General features: G+C 44.6%; 1 protein-coding gene across 2 annotated transcripts in view; it reads right to left on the reverse strand.

Annotated features, from left to right (window-relative positions):
• LOC125018489 (spectrin beta chain, non-erythrocytic 1) overlaps window positions 1–20,332 on the reverse strand; it is a 90,753-nt gene that overhangs the window by 27,743 nt on the left and 42,678 nt on the right. For both annotated transcript variants that reach the window (XM_047602423.1, XM_047602422.1), the window contains 17 exons: window positions 17,322–17,473; window positions 11,861–12,034; window positions 11,652–11,743; window positions 11,493–11,573; window positions 9,893–10,008; window positions 9,694–9,806; window positions 7,728–7,915; window positions 7,341–7,458; window positions 6,516–6,674; window positions 5,935–6,030; window positions 4,520–4,726; window positions 4,070–4,223; window positions 3,798–3,949; window positions 2,528–2,746; window positions 2,358–2,438; window positions 815–1,021; window positions 251–462 (listed from right to left, as the gene is read on the reverse strand). In XM_047602423.1, coding sequence (XP_047458379.1) covers window positions 251–462; window positions 815–1,021; window positions 2,358–2,438; window positions 2,528–2,746; window positions 3,798–3,949; window positions 4,070–4,223; window positions 4,520–4,726; window positions 5,935–6,030; window positions 6,516–6,674; window positions 7,341–7,458; window positions 7,728–7,915; window positions 9,694–9,806; window positions 9,893–10,008; window positions 11,493–11,573; window positions 11,652–11,743; window positions 11,861–12,034; window positions 17,322–17,473 — 2,521 coding nt within the window. The remainder of the gene's footprint in view (window positions 1–250; window positions 463–814; window positions 1,022–2,357; window positions 2,439–2,527; window positions 2,747–3,797; window positions 3,950–4,069; window positions 4,224–4,519; window positions 4,727–5,934; window positions 6,031–6,515; window positions 6,675–7,340; window positions 7,459–7,727; window positions 7,916–9,693; window positions 9,807–9,892; window positions 10,009–11,492; window positions 11,574–11,651; window positions 11,744–11,860; window positions 12,035–17,321; window positions 17,474–20,332) is intronic.

The raw sequence follows: 20,332 nt of genomic DNA on the forward strand, positions 1-20,332 counted from the left end.
CCTCTGGCTAGCTCTCTCCTCCTGCTAGCTCTCTCCTCTGGCTAGCTCTCTCCTCTTGCTAGCGTTTTCCTCCGTGAACCAAACATGACGACAATATTCAGGAGATTTCAGTTATTTAGAACCAGTCTAGTTTTACTTGGTCTAGAACCACTAGTTAGAAACTGATCTATAGTCTGTAGTTTAGAAACAGCCTCAGTGAGAAGCGTCTTGATGCTACGTGGTCTTGGTGATCTGGTCTGAAGGTCCGTACCGGTGCTGGACCACCTCCAGGTCCTCCAGTTTCTCGGGGATGTCCATGCTGTTGAGCCACTGCTCCTTCTCGTCGATCCAGACCTCGCAGGCGTTGGCTTCACTCATCATCTTGTAGAGCGCCAGAGCGTCCTGCAGCGCCTGCTTCCTGAGCCGAGTTAGCTCAGCCACCTCCTTGTAGCGCTCCTCGATGCCAGCCAGCCGGCTCTGGACCTGACAACACACAAACCCCGTAGCACGGACGACTTACAACACTCTGAATCAACCGGGACGTCCTCATGAGACACATCAACGTCTGGACTCAATAAATGTCCTCCCACCTCCTCCCTAAGACGTCCTCACCCTCCTGAGATCATTCATCCTTAATTTACACACAAACAGCTGAGTAGTGACTGTTGGCTTAGCACTGATATGTAGCATATAGCCTTGGTGACTGTTAGCATTTATATGTAGCATGTAACCCTGGTGGCTGTTAGCTCAGCATTTATATGTAGCATGTAGCCCTGGTCTTGGCCTTGCCCACACATGTGTGATGCGTGGACATGGAGCAGGTCTGGGGTCCTACCTCCTCAGAGTTTGCCTTCTCAGGGGCCAGCGTCCGGGACTGTTCGTGCAGGGTGTCGATGACGGGCCGGTAGCTGGAGATCTCCTCGGCCACGTCCTTGTGCTTCTTGACCAGAGCCTGGGTGGAGAACTCGTTGTGGCCGACGTCGACGCTGGAGACGATGCGCAGGACGTCCAGCATCCACGTGTCCACGTCGTCGGCATCGGCCTGAAGACGGAGACGGAGACATTCATTCGTTACCTCAACAGAAACCACAGCAGACGTCTGGCTGGAGGACACGTTCATTCTAGGTTCAACTTAGTAAATAAAACAAGTTTAAAAATCACGTACATTTACCGTTAGTCTTTTAATTCTTTATGCATTTATTAGCATATAATTAAAAGATGACACTGAACAGGTGAATAAAGTCACTGAATGCGTATGAGAAAAAGTTTGAGACAGGAATGTGCAGAAGGAACCAGAGGAACCCAGAGGGATCATCAGGTTCTCCTCCACGACAAAGATCCAACAAAACACAGACACATTCAGAGACGAGAACAGAGAAAAGTTAAAGAGATGAACGGACGCTTTCAGAGAAGATCAAATGAAATATTATGGAAGTGGATGATTATGAATTTACACAGTTGGTTCAATAACAGATGAAGCGATTATGAGGAGGCCTGACACTAAATAAAGACGCTGGGATGGAGATTATTTTCAGAGCGAGTAATGAAACGACGTGTTTGGGAACTAAACTGAAATGTGGAGAGAAAACAGGTCAGAAGTAACTGATATAAAAAGAAACAGAAAGAGAAGAAAATGAAGACGGAACGTTTTAAAACAAGAAACAAAAACAGGAAAAACAACTGATATCAGATTTTTAAATAACTAAAAAGACTTTCTCCTACTAACATGATTTAAAATATTATCAGGGAACTGACAGTGAAAGACTTCACGATAAAATCCTGACACCAAACGTTACGTTATTATATATTCGACATAGTTCCCTGAGAAATTTAAATGCAGTTTAAAAGTTGTATTTATGAATGTCAGCTCAAAACGTGACTTTTTCTTTTTAATCCATATTAAAACATTGGAAGAAAAAATACTGTGATATATTAACATGGATATTTTTCCAGCACTAGTTCACATATAAAAACCTGTGGTTTTATATGAATCAAATAACGACCTCAGTCTTAAAGTTAAACATTTAAAAACTTCATACTTATTACATTATTTGTTTTACAGTTTTCTTTTAGTTGTTTTTTTTCACTGTTGAATTTGCACAAACTGCTTCACTGTTGTGTCCAATATGTTATTATATGTTATTATCACTGTTGATCACCAGCCCTGTCAGACAGAAAGTCTTTATATTTCTACATATTTCTCAGTCTTGTTAGTTTAGTGGATTATTTGCATGTTTTCCTGTTAAATGATTGTTTCCTGTATATTTTCTTGGATAAATATGTTGTAGTTATTATTTAAACAGTGTTTGTAGAGGATCTAGAGGATCCAGAGGATCCAGAGGATCCGTGTCTGTCAGACGTCGTGAGGATGTTTTCACCTGGAACTGGTGCTGGTTGCAGGCCTCCTGCAGCCGAGCCTTACGGACGGCGGAGAGTCTCTCCAGAGCCGCCCACTGGTCCTGCAGCGTGGACAGAACAGACCAGGGGACGGGTTATTCACCGTGAAAGACTTTTCCTTTGTGACTTTTCTTTCTTCCTCCGTGGTTACCTGGATGTCCTGGATCCTCTCTCTGATCTTGTCGGCTCCAAAGTGGTTGTTGGCCACTAGCTCCTCCCCCTGTCGGATGGTCTGCTGCAGGTGGGCCGCTCGCCCGCTCATCTCGTCCTCGAAGGCTTTGTGTTGACTCAACAGCCTCAGCGCTCCCGTCAGATCCTTCCCATAATCCTCGGAGGACAGGATCTGCTCCTTCTCCCTGATCCACCCCTCCTGCAGAAACACACCCAGACCTCGGTCACTGCAGCTCCAGGGACCTGGTCCGACTTCAGCCGGATGTAACGACGCCATTTAGCAGAGATGGAGGCAATATGTAGCATGTAGCCTTGTTAGCTTAGCACTGACATGTGGCATGTAGCCTCAGGGACTGTTAGCTTAGCACTGATATGTAGCATGTAGCCTTGGTGACTGTTAGCTTAGCACTGATATGTAGCATGTAGCCTTAGTGACTGTTAGCTTAGCACTGATATGTAGCATGTAGCCTTGGTGTCTGTTAGCTTAGCACTGATATGTGGCATGTAGCCTCAGTGAGTGTTAGCTTAGCACTGATATCTAGCATGTAGCCTGGGTGACTGTTAGCTTAGCACTGATATGTGGCATGTAGCCTTGGTGACTGTTAGCTTAGCACTGATATGTGGCAAGTAGCCTCAGTGACTGTTAGCTTAGCACTGATATGTGGCATGTAGCCTTGGTGACTGTTAGCTTAGCATTGATATGTGGCATGTAACCTTGGTGACTGTTAGCTTAGCACTGATATGTGGCATGTAGCCTTGGTGACTGTTAGCTTAGCACTGATATGTAGCATGTAGCCTCAGTGACTGTTAGCTTAGCACTGATATGTGGCAAGTAGCCTCAGTGAGTGTTAGCTTAGCACTGATATGTAGCATGTAGCATGTAGTAGGATGAACACTGGGAACAGAATTGTTATGAACCACACAACGAAAAATATCGTCTTCAAGTCAGAGCGCACGGTGTAAGTTATGTTTTTATGTTTGTTTTCTTTCAGCACAAAAAAATTAAATACGACAGGAGAACCCAACGTGGAACACTTTGGTTCTCTGGTTCTCCAAAAACTGATCCAAGCATAAAATCCAAATCCACAAGGTAATTAGCTAATTAAAACTTGTGTTAATTTATATTCAATATTTAAACCGTATGTTTTAGATGTTTTTCAGATTAAATTTCAGACTAAATACTTTATAGGTTAATATTTGGTTCGACCGTCTGAAGAACCAATAAGTGTAAAAATAAAAGCGTGTTTAACCTCTTCAGCCATTTCCCAGAAGAACTTCCAGAGGCGGCGTGACTCCTCCAGACGAGCGCGACGCTCGGCCGCCAGCTGACTCAGCTCCTGGTAGCAGAACTCCATGTGGGCGATGCGGTCCCTGATGATCTGAGGATCGCAGGGTTTATAGCCTGAGGAGGAGGAGGAGGAGGAGGAGGAGGAGGAGGAGGAGGAGGAGGAGGAGGAGGACAATGAAACAGGGACGAGAAGCCGAGGAGAAACAGGAAGTCGTTTATTTCCAGCGGTCGTACCTTCGCTGTCGCTGGCGAACTTCTGCGCGTTGCGGTTGACGTTGCGGACTCGGTCGGCCTGGATGGCGATGTCGGCCTCCACCAGGGCGTGTTTCTGCAGCAGGTCCTCCACACCCAGCAGGTGTTTCCCATAGTCCTGAGACAGCAGCAGCATCTGCAGGAGGACGAGTCACGGCTCAGCTTAATGAAACAGGGACCAGCAACACAGATTCTCTCTTACGCTAATTAATCATCCACTAATTGATGAAATATTCATCAACAACCATTATGCCAGTCAACATTTTGCCTTCTTCTGACTGGATTAGCATTTAGCATTTCCTCAAGACACAATTAAAAAGTTTAAGCGAATCCAGTCGACTAAACCTACGAAAGATAAAAATGACTAAAACGAGACTAAGACTAATAAACAGAGGTTCAGAGGTTGAACCCTCCTCCTGATTGGCCGTCTACCTTCATCTCGTCCATCCAGTCCATGATGTACAGCATCTCCTGGAAGACCCTCTGCAGGCCCAGGTTCATCTCCAGCCGCTGCCGCCGGGCCTTCAGCAGCTCCAGCAGATACTCCCACAGCCGGATCACGTTGTCCTTCCTGGCCGTGATGCGTTTGATGTCATGGTAACTCTCCGCCTCCAGCTCCTTTGCCACGGCAACCACCGCCTAGATGTACGGCAAGAGGGAGGACGAGTGTTACACCTCATACTGTGTTTAATTCGACCCTAGAAGGTCAGAAGATGTCCTGTGGGTGCAAAGTCAATTTATTTACCATTTACTGAGAAAAAAAAAAGAGGTAAATATAAAGCTCCTCCCCCCTAGTCTGTGGGCGGAGCTCCTTCTCTCTAGTCTGTGGGCAGAGCTCCTCCCCTCTAGTCTGTGGGCGGGGCTCCTCCTCTCTAGTCTGTGGGCGGAGCTCCTCCCCTCTAGTCTGTGGGCGGGGCTCCTCCTCTCTAGTCTGGGGCGGAGCTCCTCCCCCTCTAGTCTGTGGGCGGGGCTCCTCCTCTCTAGTCTGGGGCGGAGCTCCTCCCCCTCTAGTCTGTGGGCGGAGCTCCTCTAGCCTTGGTCCAATAAGAAGCTTCTCCAGTGTCTCCAGGTTTCTTCCATCCAGTGTTTTTATTCAGATCTTGTATTGATGATGTCAGAGTCTGAGTCTCCAGCTCATCCCAAACATTCTCTCTGGGTCCAGGTCTGGACTCTGGTCTGGGTTCAGGTCTGGACTCTGGTCTGGTCTCATGCTCCCTGAACCTCTTTCACTATCTGAGCCCCATGAATCCTGGTGGATGGAAGAACCTGCTCCTTCAGTGTATTCATGGAGTCAGCTGACCTCATCCTCTGAACCTGGACCTGAACATCTGCAGCAGCCGCCCATCACAGCACTTTAGCAACAGTTAGCTAAAAATCTATTAGCTAAAAAAAAAGGTTAGCTATAACAGTTATCTAACAACAATTAGCTAAAAAGTGGTTACCTAAAAAAAACAGCTAAAACAGTTAGCTAAAAACGGTCAGGTAAACGAACAGCTAAAACAACTAGCTAAATAAACAGTTACCTAAAAAATAGCTAGCTTAAAAACAACTACCCAAAAAACAATTAGTTTAAAAACCAGTTAGCTAACTAAAGGCTACAAATGGATAGATAAAAACAGCTAAAAAGGGTTAAATAAAAAAAAAAACAGCTAAAAGTGGTTAGCTAAAAAAACATAGCACTGAAGAAACGAGAAGCTCCTCATTGCTTCAGTTGAACTAATGATCCACCAGGAGGCGCTGGACTATGAGCTCAGCTCCTGGTGGAGGAGACTTTATTTTTGTCCAGACGGTTGTTGGCTTAAGAAGCGAAGCTCAAACCACGATGTCGTTCCAGTGAATCCACTGACCTGAACTCTCTCCTCGTAGGCTGCGATGTCTGTTTCTATGGCTTCATGTTTCTTCGTGGCAGCTTCAACGGCCTGGAGGTCAAATCCAAAGTTATCCTGAAGGAGGACGAGGAGGGAGGAGGTTAGTTTGCTTCTGCATGAACAGGTAGAAAAGGTTTTATTCCTGGTGCGACTGGACCTGGTTCCAGGACCAGTTTATTAGACCCGAGAGTTTCAGCTCTTTATCAGAGTCGACTGAAGCACGAGCTGAAACACTCGGGTTCATTAACTAAACGTGCTGCTGGACTCAGGTTCGACTGAAACAAAACTACATACAGTTGTGTTGCACTGTGTTGTGTTGTGTTGTGCTGTGTTGTGTTGTGCTGTGCTGTGCTGCGTTGTATTGTGTTGTGCTGTGCTGCGTTGTGTTGTGCTGTGCTGTGCTGTGTTGTGTTGTGCTGTGCTGTGCTGTGTTGTGTTGTGCTGTGCTGCGTTGTGTTGTGCTGTGCTGCGTTGTGTTGTGCTGTGTTGCTGTGTTGTGCTGTGTTGTGTTGTGCTGCGTTGTGTTGTGTTGTGTTACGTTGCGTTGCGTTGCGCGTTACCTGGGAGACCAGCCTCTGGTTCTCACTCAGCCACGTCTCCCTCATGGCCGCCTTGCGGTCGAAGCGTCGGGCGAGCTGCTCCAGTTTCTCCTGGCGAATCAGCTCCGTCCTCAGAGCCAGCTCCCGCTCATGCTCTGCCTTCTCCAGACGCTCCCACGCCTGAAACAAACGCACACAACCAGAACAAATGAAACAAAACAAAAAGAAACACACAGATTTTCCTGACATCTTACAAATGGAGTTATGGATTAGTTATATAAAGATGGACCTGCTCCTCTAAAGTGAAGCCAACGCTAGTAGAGCGCCCTCTGGTGGCTGGAGGGTGCAATATAGGTCATATAAGCTCCTCCCCCTCCATGTTAGTGGGCGGGACTTGGGCCAAACTAAAAATACACATCAAGTAATATTTTTCCAGGATGGTTTCAGTTGTTCCAGGCAGTTGATATGATGTTGATGAATGTTAAATGTTAATTTTTTGGATAAGTTTTTTTTTAGTTCGTTATTTAACGCAATAGAAACAGGATGTGACGTCATGGTGACCACCAGTTGCCATGCCAACCGCTCCACAAAGAGGTCCCGTGGGACCATGAGCGTTGTAAAAACTATTTTTTAATAGTGTATAATCCAATATGTCCTTGTAGCTGGTGCAGGTGGAGCAAAGCGTAGGATTCATTAAAGGAAAACATCTGTGAGTCTGGAGGACGAGTGGGCGGGGCATCGATAACGTGGCTCCGCCCTCAGACCGCACTGATCAGACTCTGAAGGTTTGGGATTTACTCCAGAGAACAGAAGCACTGAATGAGGAGGATGGAGTGAATCAGTCACCTTGTTGATGTCAGAGATGAGTTTGCCTTCTCGAGGAGTGTAAACCTTCTGGTTGTTGGCTCGCATCTTACTCTGGATGGTAAACAGAAGAACCTCCAGGTTCCCCTTCTCTGTGAACCTGAACACACACACACACACAGATAATCAGATTACCATTTAGCTTTAAGTCCGCCCATCAATGCCTCAGAAGGTGTTGAGACGTTTGTTCAGAAGATGTTTCTATTAATTCATGTAAAATAAACCAGTTATATAATTAAAACATGAATATTTTATTGTAGTTGTTTTATTTTCCTGGTTAGCATAAATGTGCAGAGCGTCCTCAGTGACTGGTTGGAGAAGTGAAGCTGGGTGTGTTGTTACTGTGGGTCACTGGGGGGGGGGTCGTACTTGGGGGGTTTCTCCACCGTTCGGTACGTGTTGAAGGCCTGAAGCTGCTGCTGGACTCCAACCAGAGAGTTGGCGAACTTCCTGTTGTTGAGGATGATGATGGTCTGTTCGATCCACTCCAGCAGGTCTGAGGCCAGAGACTCGTACTTCTCGATCATCTTCTCCGTCTCGATGGCGTTGTCCAGAACCTGGAGGAACATCACCACGACGACAACACAACATCACAACGTCAGGCCTGATGAATCACACCTTCACGCAACAAACACAGTTAGAAAGTGGAGCCTCAGTCCATAAAAACATCAGCTGTTATTTAACTCTTTGTTTTACTCGTCACACTGATGGAAACTCTCCTGAACTCATGGACCTGGTTAAATCCTGGAGCAGCTCCTCTCTGATGTGTCACATCGGCTCATTTTAGCTTCGTGTGTTTGATTCTGAATATCAGCTCATGTTTTGTGTCATTTTTTAAAATAAAATGCTGAAGTCAGATCAGATCAACCTTTATTGGTCTTTATTGTTTCTCTGATTTAAATCATCCATAACTTTGTTTTCCAGGATTAAAATGTTTGAGTCAGACCAACAATGGCTCATTTTCTCCATTATTACAGTTTGTTCTGGGTTCTGTGTCGACTTTCAGGATGTTTTTAATCTTATTTATCTGACTTTGAGCTTTTTCTCATTTCCAAGTTGTTGTTTTTTCTGTTGCAGATTTTGAACTGAACTGAGTCTCATCACATAGAAACATGTTTCAGCTCAGTTTGGTCTAATGTGACAGTTTCACGTGTTTGGGTTATTCTTAGTTCACTTTCAGGAAATCTGATCTGATTTGATCCATTTTTCTGCAGAAATGTTTAAAACTCTGAGGAACATGTAAAGCGTATAGAACATGTAGAACATGTAAAGCGTGTAGAACATGTAGAACATGTAAAGCGTGTAGAACATGTAGAACGTGTAAAGCGTGTAGAACATGTAGAACGTGTAAAGCGTGTAAAGTGTGTAGAAGATGTAAAGTGTGTAGAAGATGTAAAGTGTGTAGAACGTGTAGAACATGTAAAGCGTGTAGAACGTGTAAAGTGTGTAGAACGTGTAGAACATGTAAAGTGTGTAGAACATGTAAAGTGTGTAGAACGTGTAAAGCGTATAGAACATGTAGAACGTGTAAAGCGTGTAGAACATGTAGAACGTGTAAAGCGTGTAGAACATGTGGAACGTGTAGAATGTGTAGAACATGTGGAACGTGTAGAATGTGTAAAGCGTGTAGAACATGTAAAGTGTGTAGAACGTGTAGAACATGTAAAGTGTGTAGAACATGTAAAGCGTATAGAACATGTAGAACACGTAAAGCATGTAGAACATGTAGAACGTGTGGAACGTGTGGAACGTGTAGAACATGTAGAACGTGTAAAGCGTGTAGAACATGTAGAACGTGTAAAGCGTGTAGAACATGTAAAGTGTGTAGAACGTGTGGAACGTGTAGAACATGTAGAACGTGTAAAGCGTGTAGAACATGTAGAACGTGTAAAGCGTGTAGAACATGTGGAACGTGTAGAATGTGTAAAGCGTGTAGAACATGTAAAGTGTGTAGAACGTGTAGAACGTGTAGAACATGTAAAGTGTGTAGAACATGTAAAGTGTGTAGAACGTGTAGAACGTGTAGAACATGTAAAGTGTGTAGAACATGTAAAGCGTATAGAACATGTAGAACACGTAAAGCATGTAGAACATGTAGAACGTGTGGAACGTGTAGAACATGTAGAACGTGTAAAGCGTGTAGAACATGTAGAACGTGTAAAGCGTGTAGAACATGTAAAGCGTATAGAACGTGTAGAACATGTAGAACATGTAAAGCGTGTAGAACGTGTGGAACATGTAGAACGTGTAGAACATGTAAAGTGTGTAGAACGTGTAGAACATGTAGAACGTGTAGAACGTGTAGAACGTGTGGAACATGTAGAACGTCGGTCACCTTGCCGATTCTCTTGCCCTCCACCTTCAGCGCCTTCATCTTGGAGAAGTAGTGATAGTAGGTGACGACGTAGGTGATGATGGACTTCTCGTCTGGATGGTCCACGCTGATGTCTGCACACAAACACACAGACATGAGTAAAGCATGTGCTGGGGGGGCGGAGGGGTGAGGGGGGGGGGTAATGGGGGGTCAGGTCCACCTTCAGGGTCCAGCAGCTTGGTGAGGCCCAGGTGTTGCTCGGCCAGGTTGAAGGCGTTCTGCAGGTTGTAGTGAGCGTTGGATTTCTTCAGCTTATCAAAGTCGATCAGATCCGGTCTGAAGAGAACGAAGCAGCAGGTTCAAGGGTTTGAGACTGAGGCAGTTTACACACGTTATCACATTCAGTCAAATCATTTAAGATCTGACAACCAGAAAAAATAAACATCACTGAACAGGAAGTGGTTTTTAAAATAAAAAAACTATGTCCTCATATGTGGACACGGGGATTATTTCACCGTAAAATCACGAATGTTTAACAAATTCTCCGTGAACATGGCCGAGCAAAGTCAAACAAACATTTTTCACCTTCACAGAGAATCTGAAACAGCTTATTCACAGAGACTCTGTGCTGTTAAGTTTTAAATTAATATTTATTGTTATTTTCAGTTTTATTATTTTATGTTTGCTCTGTTAACGTGTTCTTTATTTACCGATTCATTACTTCTATTTTAGTTTGTCACTTACACGTATATTTAAAATGATGAATTAAGCCGTGTAAATGCTGTGAACGCTGCATTTTGTTTATGATTAAATCAATAAAAATTCAAACTACTATTAACAAAAAAAAGAATTAAAATCCCAACGTCCTCAAATGAGGACGTGCTAATTAGCTGCGTTGTAGCTCGTTACTATGGATAGAAGTTGTTGAACTTGTTCATATCAAACTAGAAAAGCTAATAAACATAAATAATGAAGTTTCAACCACAGACTTTGAGGAGGTTTTGTACTTTCGATATCGATAAAAACTCGACCCTCTGCCACCACTAGGGGGCAGACTGAAGCCTCCACTCATGAGAACAACAGGTTTAAATGAAGCACATGTGATTATTGAGCTGTGGATGGGGGGGGGGGGGCAGCATCTTTAGATACTCTCAGATTTGTGTCTTTATGAATCCGTGGCCTGTTTGCTCTGAATGTGATGATTGTTTGGTTTAATTCAGACAAAGGAACTATTTAAATGTTAATGTCAGCGGTTTGAAGGCAGAACGTCTCCTGACCAGTCAGCTGAGACCCAGTTATTAACGCCACCATTCATCACATTTATCTCACGGTTTGTTTTGGCAGGAAGTGAACGATACTTCAGGTTCAGCTCTAATCTGAGTCTTTGTCTCTAAAATAAAGAAGAACTTTACATCTGGTTCCTAAATCTGGATCATGTCTCCAAGTCTCCAGCCATGTGGTCCTGGTTCTGGTCCAGTGGTAGGTAGAGATCCATTAGAGGCAGCAGCTGATACAATATTCTACTGACCACATGGTGGCGCTGCTGCTGATTTACACAGACTGACTTCCTCTCCACCTTCCTTCCTTCATCAAAGTTGTAGGAGGAAGTTTAGATGTAAAAACCCTTTAAAATTAGCTAAATGCTAAATGCTAACACATTCATTTTCATAATTATCTGACAAAGCTCGATGATGTCGTTTCATTTAGACTGAACTCAGACTCCAGAACCTAAACTAGAGCTGTGGGAACGTGCTAATGAGATGCTAACTGAGAGCATCCAGAGCTGCTGGGGCTAAAGGTTAAAGGTCAGCGGGTGCTACCTGTGTTTGTGGATGAGGGCGTTGAAGGCCATGCCGTCCCTCCAGCTGGTGGTGAAGTTGTGGATGTTGACGTTTGGATACCTGGAGGAAGCAGAGAGAGCGGGTCAGGGTTCGAACCCTTTCAATCATCCATGGATGAGTGAGGGGGTCAGGACTCACCCCGCCGTCTTCATCTGACACCACAGCAGCAGAGCGTCTTTAGCCGACTTCTTCTCCTTGTTGTCCTCCGTCTCCACGCTGATGTCCTGGATCTGAGACAACAAAAATGAACCGTTGAGGATCTTTTAATGTCCTGAAGGACACGGACGGCCTGGTCCACCTGGACGCGTCCTCCCTGTCCTAACGTGGCTTGTGTTGGATGCTCTGACCTGGAAGCGGAGGATGATGGTCCAGATGAGGCCCAGCGTGAGGCGGTGGTTCCCGTCCACGATGTCGTGGGAGCCCATGTTCTCCAGGTGAACCCTCTGCTCCTTCAGGAACTGCAGGGCCTTGTCCACGTTCTCCAGGCAGTGGATGCGCATCCGGCCCTTGGTGGGTTTGGGCTGGAAGAAAAGTTCAGTTTATTTACAAGCTTCGCAGAAACCAGGAAGCAGCAAACGGCTCCAAGCTGCTGAGGACGAACCAGCTGCAGACACAGCTGAGCGCTCTCAAACCGACACGTCGTGACTCCACTGCGAAGTTTTCCTTTTTCTGAAGCATCAGTTGATGAGAGGAAACCACCAACATCTCAGAACTGAAGTGGTTCTGTTCTGATTAATGGGACCAGAGTCCTCCAAGCTGCTGCAGACACCGATCAGCTGTTACCACAAACATTTAGCTTCAAACCAGGGCTCACGGACATGAAACACTGGCTCCTTTTAGTCTGATCTGTACGTTTCTTGGGTTTGATTGGGTTCTTTGTCGACCTTCAGGATGTTTTGAGTCACTTTTACGAGGAAATGTAGAAAAATCTGAAGGATGCAACAAACAGGAAGCAGCTCTGTGGAAGATAAAGAGTCAAACCCGTTTTAAACATTTACTTATAAAAACAGTGTCTCTTTAGTTGGGGACTATTTTCTGGGGCGGGTTAATTCACATTTGTTAATTATTAGTAGGAAACATTTGGAGTTTATTGATAATTTGATTTAATCTCAGTTTTCTTGACCTAGCTTCTTCTTGATGAAGCTGGAGTCATCAGCTTCTACGTGGATCCATTCTCTCTGGCGTGGGAACATCTGAATATACCAGAACAGATCAGGTCGTGGTTGCTAAGATAAACGTCTCTGGACAAAACAACGGTCAGAGTTCAGTGGTGAACAATGAAGTTTACACCTCGCTGGCCAAGAGTCTGATCCAGGACACTAAAGTCTAAGATGTCAGACTTGGCCTACGCCCACTTCCTCTGCTGTATCCAGGGCTAAATCTCACACAGTCCATCTGTCTTGTAGCCGAGGGCTGAATTCTGTCTGAGTGAAACCTGGAGGATTAAAGCCACAGGATGTTCTGATGCAATTAACGCCGGTCTAATGGCAACGAGACACAAGCGGCTCCGACGCTTCCTCCGCTTCTTCTTCCAGCTTCACCTGAATGAAACTAATAAAACTACTTCTGCTCTTCTTTTTTCCTGCCACTGTTCTGTGCTGCTCCGACCCATTTGCTCGGGACTTTCTCTGGAAGTCTTCAAACGTCAAAAAAAAAAAAGGAAAAAGGAAAAAGGATTTGAAGGTTTTCCCTCTAAAGTGAATCTTTGGTGTCTGTACGTCTGAGACTTTACTCCAGTTTAAATGTTCAACAACAGTAAATTTAAAACAAGGACGTCCAGAGACTCTGTGACCTCCTTTACTGTTGGAGCTGGAGCCTCTAGTGGACGTTACCTAATTTCCCTTCAAGGATGAATAAAGTAATTTACTATGGATCTATCCATCCATCCATCCATCCATCCATCCATCCAGAGGAACTCTAGTTTTGACATGTCAACGTTAAGACGTAATGGGTTGTTTTTCAGCTTATTATTCATTTGGAGTCTGAGTTTGAGGGCGGAGCCAAGATATCTAAGCCCCGCCCACACTCCCTCCAGACTCATTGGCATTTTCCTATAATTAATCCCACGCTCTGCTCCACCTCCACCAGCTACAAGGACATGTTGGATTATACACTGAACTTATTCTTAAAAATTGCTTTTAAAACTCTCACGATACCACGATACCTTTATATGGAGGCATCATGATGTCATGGAGGGGGTGGAGCTTAGGACATATCCTGCAGCCTCCAGCCACCAGGGGGAGCTCTACTGGCTTTAGAGGAGCTGATCCATCTTTACATAGAGACTCTGGGATTAATTCACTGGTGGAGCCTCGAGTGGACGTTTGAGGAACAACAATGCGAAATAAAATTGAAAGTTGACTTTCAAGTTGAGGGATTTTAAGTGTTTTACCTACAAATTCTACAACATATTTTGGTGAAAGAAAACTTTATTGAACATTTTACTGTGATGTTTGGAATCAACATGTGTGAGATCTATGGTTATTAACTTGTTTTAGAGCCTCTAGTGGACGTTGGAGGAACTGCTACTAATTCTCAGCCTGGAGGTCCAACGACAGAAAATATGCATAATTCAGTAATAATTCATGTAAATTAGGTCAGTGAGGATATTCTGAACCAATCAAATGTTTTTATCATCTTAGTTTCAGGCTCTTTCTGTTTTTAACGACATCTTTTTTCCTTCAGACGACGCCGATGCTTCTTCAGGACGATCCATTTAAATGTGGAGGAAATGTTTAAACACGACTCAAACCCAGAAATAATAAATAAGTGGAGTTAAATAAACGTCAGGGTGACGTTACATCCAACGCGACCCTCCACACTACAACCAGGACGCCGTCCAACAATAACAGCACTCACACATAAACAGTGGCTCAGCATCTGGACGGGGACCAGGCCTGTCCAGCTGGACGCCCACGTCCACAGAAACACACCACGGCTTCACCTCCGTCAGCGCAGGGACTTTCCCCCGTCAGGAGGTTTTCATGTTGGACCGTCATGCGGTGTCATGAGACCGGGGGCGTCCTCGTCCCTCTCACTGGGAACATTCAGCCAAAGCTCCAGGCTTCAGTTCAGACCCGGAGCAGGAAAACCCCCAAAACAATACGACTGGTGACATTAGACGCTTTGTCTGATCAACAGCAAATACAATGAAAACTCACAATCATTCCGACCAATAGTTAACCTGAGCCTCGAATAAGAATTAATCCGCCGCAGAAAATAGTCCCAAACTAAAGTTATTTGATAAATAAATGTTTGTGGTCATGTTTTTAGATTAAATTTAAAATTGGTCTGAGACAGTTTGAGATATTTGAATGAAGAAGAGTTTTGTTTTTATCTCAGGATCCACAGAGCTGCTGAAAAGTGTTTTCATCCTTCACACTTTTCTCATAAAAACGACTCAAAACATCCTGAAAGTCGACAAAGAACCAATAAAAAAGAAAGAGAAAGATCCGACTGAAACGAGCTGATGTCTCATGTGAGAGGAGCTGATGTGAGTGAAGGTAAATCCTGCTCATCACTGATGAACTGATGAACCAATGAACCGTGAATTCTACCCTGAAACAGGAACCGATAAAAACATGCAGCCTTGACTCTAGTCAAAGTGATTTGTGTAGCTTCATACGAGATATGATGAATGATTTGTCTTTAATTTTACAGAAACAGGCAACAGAAAAAGTAAAACTAGCGTCTGGTTTTATAAACTAGACTCGGCTCCGTGTTGAGAAACCAGAGGTTAAACTGGTTTCATTCATTCATCCACTACAGGGAAACGCTGGATCATACACTGAACGTATTTAGAAAAATATGTTTACAGCTCTCACCGTCATGGAGCGGTTGTCATGGCAACTGGTGGTCGACATGACGTCACATCCTGTTTCTATTGTGTCAAATAACTAAACTTATCCAAATAATCGTCACCTGAACATTCATCAGTATTTTATTAAATCCATAATGACTGAAACCATGAAACCCTGAAATAAAATGAACCGGCCCAAGTCCCGCCCACTAACATGGAGGGGGTGGAGCTTAGGACCCATCCTGCAGCCTCCAGCGGATCAGGTGCATCTTTATATACAGTCTATAGTTTGACTGGTTTCTCTTCATCTACTTTTAAGATGTTTTTAACGTCTCTGCAGACGAACAGACGCCCTCAGACTCTTCTGCTGCTGATCTGGAGGCGTCTTCATGGAAACGCTCAAACTCACTCAATGAGTCCTTTCACCCCCCCCTCCACCCCCCCCACGCCGTCTACCACCACATCTTTTCACCATCTCTTCCTTCATGGGCTCAGAAAGCAGCTGGGTTTTCTCTCTCTCCTTCTGTCTGTTTGACAGGTTGACAAAAGGCCGGATGAAATCATAGAGGAGCTGAAGAGGTTCAGACGGAGCCAAGAAGAAGGAGAAGGAGGAGGAGGAGGAGGAGGAGGAGGAAGAGCTGGAAGCCACAGTTTTTCTATGAAACTCAAACTGAGAGATATGTTCATGCTGTTGCCACGGTTACAGAAGAAGGAGGAGGAAGAGGAGGAAGAGGGGAGTTTGGCTGAAGAGCTGGAAGCCACAATTTTTTCTATGAAACTCAAACTCAAACAGTGACATATTGATGCTGTTGCCACGGTTACAGAAGAACACGAGGAACGAGACGGAGAAGAAGCAGAAGAAGAAGAAAGAGGAAGAATAAAGAATAAAGAAGAAGAAGAGGAAGTCAGAAGAGGAGAAGCCTGAGTGGATTCTCTAGTGACCGTAACACCTGTGGCTGTGAACGCAGTGAAGGGCTGATTCTCAGCGACTGATAAGACGAGGCAGCAGCTGCATCAGGCCAGAGTTTACCCAGCACCGCCCATCCCAGCTCCACCCAGCACCACCCAGAACCACGGACCCCAGCAGGACTGTCTTTTAAACTCATTTCTGTTTCTCCAGTTCTAAGGAAATAATCTGAAACTGTAAAAAAGAAAAGTGCAGAGTTTAGAGTTTTTATTATAATTTATAGAAAGCGCTGCAGGTTAAAGGCTGAGAACATTGAAATACCACTGAATAATTCATTCACACATTATTGTAAAAGCTTCCTGACTTTTTAACTTTACTTTTTACTTTGTTTTTTCTCTTTTACTAAAGGCTCCAGGTGTAAAAATACATGTGACTGATTCTACTACGAACCACGGAGCCTTCAACAAATAAAACCTGTTCTTATCTTATCTAAACTCAACAAGTGACCTGGACAACTGAGAACCTCCACAGAGACAAACTGCAAATATCTGAAATGTTTGCTTTAAAAGTTTAAAAAGGTAAAGTTGTTTTCTGAGCAATCATCTGTTTTTAGGTGGAGGAGGATATTTATGGACACTTTATTCATCCTGAGAGATAAAGAATCTAAACTAATCTAATATGACACGACAGGAGGAGCAGGAGCAGGAGCAGGAGCAGGAAGAGAGGAGGAGCAGGAGGAGGAGGAGGAGGAGCAGGAGGAGCAGGCGCAGGAGCAGGAGGAGGAGGAGGAGGAGCAGGAGGAGCAGGAGGAGGAGCAGCAGGAGGAGCAGGAGGAGGTGGAGGAGGAGGAGGAGGAGCAGGAGGAGGACGAGGAGGAGGAGGAGCAGGAGGTGGAGCAGGAGGAGGAGGAGCAGGAGGAGGTGGAGGAGGATGAGGATGAGGAGGAGCAGGAGGAGGAGGAGGAGCAGGAGGAGGAGGAGGAGCAGGAAGAGCAGGAAGAGCAGGATGAGCAGGAGGAGCAGGAGGAGCAGGAGGAGCAGGAGGAGCAGGAGCAGCAGGAGGAGCAGGAGGAGCAGCAGGACTCTGGTTTTTGAGGACGTACCAGTTTCTCTCCGGACAGAACCTCCAGGAGTTTGATGAGCATGCGTCCGTCCCTCAGGTCCATGTAAAGGTCCGTGATCCTGCAGGAGACTCTGGACAGGTGAGAGTTGACCCACTTGGTGAAGGTCTTCTTCTGCACCGCCTCACGTTCATCTGGACACAGAGACACAGAGACACAGAGGACATTAAACCACTGAGCCAGTTTATTATTTATTTACCGTCTTCGCCAGAACAACCAGAGCCGCTGCCACTAGGGGGCAGAAGGTAGATAATTAACCCGCGTATCTACCTGTTACCCTTCAACAACAGAATAAGACACGATGCTTGGAGTGAACTCTGGACAAAGCTTCTGTCCTCTACCAATCAGCCAAAACATTACGACCAGCTGTCCAACGAATCACCTTTCACCCACTGAATAAACCAAACACCTGCTCCTTAAATCAGAGTCAGACACGTTCATCTGTCTCACAATGACCATGTTACAGAAATGACACCAAATCGTCCTGATCCTGGATTATTAAGGCGACATCATGCACAGAACTGGTGAAACCTTTTATTTCTTATTCTCTTCCCTCCTCACAGAGACGGAGACAGAGACTAATACACTGTTATACTAAAGGTATTATTATTATTATTATTATTATCGTCAGCATTATTTATGTTAATGAGCCAAATATAAATAAAGTAATGATATCGTACAAGCATATATTATTAATATACTATTTATTTGTTTACGAAACAGGTTGGTTTGGTTCTTTTTCTTTATCAATACTAAAAAATAAAAGCACATAGTTGATTTTCTGACTGAGACTCAGTCGATATGAACCATCAGTGAGCTCACAGCTGTACGTTAACGAGGGCGATTTAATTAGCCTTAATTAGCCTTAATTAGCCTTAATTAGCCTTAATTAGCCTCAGCGCACAGCGCTACAGCAGCTATGACTCTTCTACATGTAACAACAGTCTGAGAGAACAGGAGAGTGAAACACATTTACATTTCCGGTGATATCTTGTCTTCGTTGTGGTTCACAGTTGTTGCTTCTATTTTAAATGCACTAAACTTTTACTGCAAAAAAACGTTAAATGTGCCTCATTTTAATTCATTAGTCGACTAAAGTGACTGATCCTTCCTCCACGTTTAGTCCTTTGAGGAGTTGTAACTGGTCTGGACACTCGTCCTGCAGAGGACGTGTCCTCAGCCGCGTAGCAACAAAGACGAGTCAGGTTGGATCTCAGAGTTCACGATAAAGTCGAGGTTAAACTCTGGTCAGAGAGGCCGATAAGATCCTCCGGCTGCTTCAGATACGCAAACAAACATTCACACAAACCCGTGACCTCCAGAGAACACGACAATGGAGTCAGTGTTGAACGGCCTCCAGAGCTTCTGATACGAGACGCAGGAATGTGGAGGCAGGAGGACGGCCCCTAAAAAATAAACCGGGAGCGAAGCTTCTTTAGAGCCGAGTCACAACAAAGGAGCAGCGTTTCTGATCACTTTGACTCCGCCCACTACAGGGGAAATTAATCAGTAATTCAGACGGTGCCTTCAGTGACTGTCTGACATCTGGACTCCTGAGTGGAAGGAGGAGGAGGAGGAGGAGGACACTGAGCTACCTCCATCTATGTGCTAGCAATGTTTCTATGATGTTACCACGGCGACCAGAGCCTGGGACGTCCACTAGAGACAAAGAGTCAACATGTGTCCATGTGCATCACATGTTGGAAGCACTAGTTCCACCTGAAGGCACCACATAGACCACGTAGACCACATAGACCCCATAGACCACATAAACCACGTAGACCACATAAACCACATAGACCACGTAAACCACATAGACCAAGTAAGAGCAAAGGACAGGAGGACGAGTAGGACCACATAGACCCCATTATGTCTAGAATGTCTATATTACCAAGGGGACACGAGACCTGACGTCCACTAAACCAAGAGTCACATTAGCATCCAGTTAACACACGCTAGACACACATAGGCCACGTAGACCACGTAGACCACGTAGACCCCATAAACCACGTAGACCACATAGACCACATAGACCACATAGACCACGTAGACCACGTAGACCACGTAGACCACGTAGACCACATAGACCACATAGACCCAGGTTTATGTGTCAGGTCTGTGTTATTTATTATTAACAGACACAGCAGAATATTGAGTTCTCTCTGGCTCAATAACACATATTTATGTATTTATATATATTGATATATATTTATATATATGGGTATAATCTGAGGACTGTTCCTGAGCCTGAAGAGACCTGGAGGAGTCAGGGGTGAGTCCTGGTCGTCTCCACTGGGACGACACCACAACGTCTCCCAGAGAGACAATGGAGACAGAGTCATGAGACAGGCATCACGGTGTCAATGTGTCGTCATCGACCAACAATCCTGATTCCTGATGCATTATGGGAAGAATGACAAGAATCCAGGCGCTGGTCTCAGAGTCCAGGTTTCAGACGGACTGGTCCAGATTAGACCCTCTGGGCCGCTTTGGGTCCACGGGCCGTATGTTTGACACCTGTGCCCTAGAAGAATCCGGTTTGAGTATTTGGCTTTTAAATCTGAAGCGTGTTTTCAGTCTCACGCGTCTGTGGTCTCTTCACTGTTTTATGCTAACTGCTTTTAGCTGCTTATTTAACGGGTTTTTAAACTATTCGGTTTTTAGCGGTTCGTTTTTTTACCTAACTATTTTTTGAAAGTTTTTAGTAAACCGTTTTTAGCTCTTTTTTAGCTTACTGGTTTAGCTGTTTTAGCTAACCATTTTAGTTTTTACCTCTTCATTTTTAGCTGTTTTTTTTTGTTGTTGTTGTTTTTTAACCTAACTTTAGCTGTTTTAAGCCATTTATTCAGCTAACTGTTTTTTACCTTATAATTTTTTAGCTAACTGTTTTAGACGTTTATTTAGCTAACTGTTTTGTTTGTTTTAGCTAAATGCTTTTTAGTTAACTTTTTTAGCTAACGGTTTTGCTAGCTCATTGTTTTCTAGCTAACTGT

Source organism: Mugil cephalus, chromosome 13 (genome assembly GCF_022458985.1).
Source record: "Mugil cephalus isolate CIBA_MC_2020 chromosome 13, CIBA_Mcephalus_1.1, whole genome shotgun sequence".
Taxonomy (NCBI): Eukaryota; Metazoa; Chordata; class Actinopteri; order Mugiliformes; family Mugilidae; genus Mugil; species Mugil cephalus.